The sequence below is a fragment of the Nymphaea colorata genome, chromosome 4 (assembly GCF_008831285.2).
Source record: "Nymphaea colorata isolate Beijing-Zhang1983 chromosome 4, ASM883128v2, whole genome shotgun sequence".
Classification (NCBI taxonomy): domain Eukaryota; kingdom Viridiplantae; phylum Streptophyta; class Magnoliopsida; order Nymphaeales; family Nymphaeaceae; genus Nymphaea; species Nymphaea colorata.
In genome coordinates this window covers 17,264,796-17,269,249 of record NC_045141.1, presented here as the reverse complement: position 1 = coordinate 17,269,249, position 4,454 = coordinate 17,264,796, and the positions used below count along the sequence as shown (strand labels likewise).

Genomic DNA, 4,454 nt, shown 5'->3' with positions numbered 1-4,454 from the left:
ATATATATATATATATATATATATAAAAGAAAAGAGAGTATGACTGGCTAATGTTTGTAGCTTACGACGTTAATTGACTCTCGAATAATGGCATCTTCCTCACAATACATCCTTTAGTATTCTTAATCATCCACATTCACTACTGAATCAGCAACAAGAGTATTGACCGGCTAATATTTGTAGCTGTTCGACGTTTAGGTATCGAATATAATTCATACAATAAACCCTTCAGTCTTTCTTAATTAACAATAATTAACCACATTCACAAAGAATCAGCATCATTTGGTTACATTTAACAAGGAAGAAACGACGGACTTATTTCACGAGCTCAAGCACATCGATCCATCTCCAACTCATTACCGAAGAAAATTCAAGTTGGTCTCCTCTTCAGGCACGTAGACCTTTTCTCTCCCGATCACCTGATCCCAGAGGTGCCTAATGGCTTCGTCACAAACGACCGACTCAAGATCTTCTATCTGCGTCACTGATTCCGGTAGCTCGTCTATCTTTAGACAGCGCCTCATATCGATTCTGGCCAGACAACTCAGACTGCCTAAATTCTCAGGGAGTCTTTCGATCATACAACAGTCACATAAATCCAAAACTCTGAGATGCTTGAGCTCACAAATTGAGTCTGGTAGGCCTTCCAGGCTCGAACAAGCATAGATGTTCAGGAACTCTAAGTTGGTCAGTTGGTTCATCCTTTGAGGCAGCGACTTTAAGGCAGGGCACTTCGTTACGCTCAACTTTCGAAGACTTCTCGCTTCGCAGACGGCTGGGGGCAGGTGCAGCAAGTCAGCGGCGTAGTGGATTTCGAGCTCCTTGAGGCCAGGAAAGATGGCGGGGATATTCTGAGCGGCCGAATCACTGCTGGACTGGCTGAACTCGCAGAAGAATAGAGATAGTTTGTGTAGACTGCGCAACAATGAATTTTCAATCTCAAAAAGGCCAGCTACCGAAATTCTCTCAAGCCTCATTCTTCTGAGGTTGCTGAGAGAGTTTCCCCCCATTTGGAGTTTTGCTTGATTCAAGCTATGATTCGTAATGATCAAAACCTTTAGGTTCTCCATGATTCCCAGAAAGGGAGGTAACTGATATGTCTCCCCTGAGAAGTTTAGCATCAATACTTTAGCATTGCGAAACTCTCTGTTGCTCCATCTTCCATTATTAGCCTCGCAGCCTACGAGAAATTCGTGCCAAATTGTTCCTTCAGAGGAGGCACAGGAAAAAGGAAGAAAGAAAATGATGAAAAGAAGTTCAGAAGCACCTTGCAAGGAGACAATCTCGGCATCTGGTGCTTCAATTTCTTGATGATTCTGAGTCCCTAATTCACCACCCTCCTTCCCTTTCACGACCACTCTTTTTCTCTCTGTACGGCCTTTCATAGTCCAATAATGGAGGGCCAAGTGTCTGAGTAGGTCATGCTGACTTACGATGATGTCGTGATAGTTACCACCATCAATGGTGTGGCTTCTGCAGTAGATGAAGCCTCTGTTAGAAATCTGCCTAAGTCAATCCTCCTATAGCTTCTGCCTCTCTAACCTTGTTCTCCACGTAAGATTAAGCAAATGTTTCTTGGAGAGTTCAGAAAGTTCGAGAAAGGCATTTTCCTCTGTTAGGCCGTAGAGTTCAACCCACATGTCTATAATGGAAGGAGCAGTTAGCCTTTTATCTTCAGGAAAGGAACCCAAATCCAGAAAACACTCCTGGAGTTGTGGGCTCAGCGAGTCTATTGTTTTAGAGAAGTAGCTGAGTAGATCCTTCTCGCTTTTGTAAATGTCGCCTTCATTTAGCAGGTCCTTTCTAATAGCTTGCCATCTTTCAATGGGTTCGTCATTAAGGCTTCCTCCTATAAGCTCTAATGCCAATGGCAGCCCACCGCATCTTTTGATTATCTGCAAAAAAAATAGTCAGCTCATGCTCGAACAGACACGGACGACCATCAGAAGAAGCAAGTATATGTAGCTTGTATGTCTGAGCACATTCGCTTCCTTAGTAGAAAGTATTTGATTGGAATGCGACAATGGCACCTACCATTTCTAAGGTACATGGCTCTTTTTTCCAAGAGAAGAGTGAGGCTGTGATACTCGGTAGTGTGTGAATCAGGAGCAACTTGGTTGGACTCATCGGCCTATACAGGGGCGCCTCATGTCGTGAACCGTTCATATTTAATTGGTTTTTGAATGCCATTATACTTTTTCTTATTCATTTTTTTTCAAAATAAATGTAGTAATACTTTTTGCCACTCGGTTCAAATTCCATTTTTTACGACAAGGCAAATGCCAACTCAATCTCTAAGTATCAATTCAATTGCATCAACATAAGCTGGCGAAAACGTCTTCACAATTTGGATGCGGGTAGACAAAACAGTACCTGACAATACTAAAAGAGCAGCAGGTAATAAGGAAAAAAGGAACAGCACCTGCTCTGCTGCGCTGGTGTAAATCGGCGATGGGTTCCCCGCTACATGATAGAATAACTCCTTTGCTGCCTCTTCTTCTAGATTTGGCAATGAATAAATTTCCCCCTCATGTGGTTTGATTTTTATAATCTCCCTAGAGGTGAAGATGGTTTTTAAACGCTCTGTTCTGAACAAGAGATTCTTCAGATCCTTCTCAGACCAAACATCATCTAAGAAAATCAAACCATCCCCTGAGTACTTGATCGGCTGCTTACTCAGCCCATGCGCTACCTGCCTCACCGCGTCTTCCACGTCTTTAAACCTGGGCACTTTTTCAACCAGCAACTGAGACCATATTCCTTCCAGGATGTGCAGCGTATCCGGTGATTTCGAAACCTTGAAGTAGAAGATGTTCTCACGGAACAGGCCCGAGACAGCGGAGAAGCCAACATAAAGAAAATGGGGAGTTCTGCTCAACTATAGAAGGAGAAAGATTTTAAAATTTTGCACACACACACATATATATTTATTAATGTGAAGTTTTAAATGTGTTATTTTAATCATAAAAAAACTTTGTGCCTGCTGGGTGTATTGTATAGTCCAAAAGAGTCTACAAATGCATGGATGGTTGATGGTTAACAATCATCGTTTTAATTTACAGAATAACTGCAATCACGATTAACGAAGAATGTAAGGGAACAAGGTTTTCTTTTCAAACAATGAATTCACCCTGAACGCCAAAGCTGTGAAGCATACAAAGAGAGGGAACGTGATTGAGTAATAGAAGGGAGAGGCACCTTCGATATCTGGGTCCCTGCAGAGGACGTTCACCAAGGTGGTCTTTCCGCACCCTACCATCCCATAGACGCCGACCACTTGATTCCTCTTTAACATCCCTTTCAGCTCAGTCAGAGGCTTCTCAATGCCAAAGACCTTACCAAGGAGAGGAGGCAGAGCAGCAACAGACCTAAGTCCAGCCACCTCGCCTCCTCCCGGCAACTTGGAATTTAGTTCCAGAACCCCACTCAAAATCGCAGTGTCTCTGCAATTCTGAATCGCTTTTACTTGCTGTTGTAGCCGGCTGGAGTAGTCGTTTTGCTTGAGGATGTTCCAACAGCCAACTTTGGCACACTTGCTTATGAGCTCTCTGCCATTTCTCATCTCGCAGCGCAGAGCCTCCAGCTCCGGATTGGTCGAATGTTTGTCCAGTACTGGTCTTAACTCTTCCAACACCCTCTCAAGGTCCTTGTACTGCTTTTTAAACTCACTAGGTTGCCTAAATACTCGTTTGATTATATTCCACCACTCTTGTGCGCAAAGGCCAGCAGCTGCGCCAGCAGCAATTTCCGTCATCTTCCCTGGCTACAGCCCTGCCGGCTGTATAGAATTTTTAAGTCCCCGCCGGCGACACACAAAAATATTGACCGTTGTAACCCCCACCAGAACAGGCCATATGAGCACCAAATGTTGCCTCTTATCTTCTAAAGCCCATGTTATAATTCGACGAAAAATTATGACCCACCTGATCAAGAGTCGCTGAAATGGGCCATGTTCCCAATAACAACAGAATGTCTCAATTTAGTTTATGCTCAGATTGTTGCTAATTCAATAGATGGATGGCTCAAAACAGAATGTGGTGAGACGAAATATTATGATGTTGCTTCAAAAAGGCATATCAAGCATATAGATCACAAACAATGCTAAAGCAGTTCTCTTGGCAATATTCTTAGGGTGTCTAAGGTGGGGAAAATAATGAAAGTTTCCACAAAAAATTAAATTCTGAAATTTAGATGCTCAAGCAGATCGTTTTCGGTATGTTTCTGCAAGAGCAGATTTTCACCCTCAGTCCTCTTCAAAACTGTGGCATAAGATGCCAGGAAACGTAGATGATCCTTTGGAGAGAGCTGCACAGACAACCATCACAATTGACTCAGAAAGACGAACTTAATTCTATATTTCAGCCTTGGCTCAAACAAACAGAAGCAGATCAGAAGTCCCAGCTATGATTATAAATACCACAGCTTAGATTGAAATTTCTTCAAAATTATGTTCA

General features: G+C 42.8%; 1 protein-coding gene across 1 annotated transcript; it reads right to left on the bottom strand.

Annotated features, from left to right (window-relative positions):
- Positions 1 to 215: 215 nt before the first annotated feature.
- Positions 216 to 3,754, bottom strand: LOC116253206 (putative disease resistance protein At5g47280). Its single transcript, XM_050077597.1, has 5 exons — positions 3,131 to 3,754; positions 2,423 to 2,878; positions 1,543 to 1,895; positions 1,268 to 1,473; positions 216 to 1,180 (listed from the first exon to the last, which is right to left on the bottom strand). Exons 1-5 carry the CDS (start codon positions 3,752 to 3,754, stop codon positions 357 to 359), a joined length of 2,463 nt encoding a protein of 820 aa, XP_049933554.1. The 3' UTR covers positions 216 to 356.
- Positions 3,755 to 4,454: the final 700 nt, after the last annotated feature.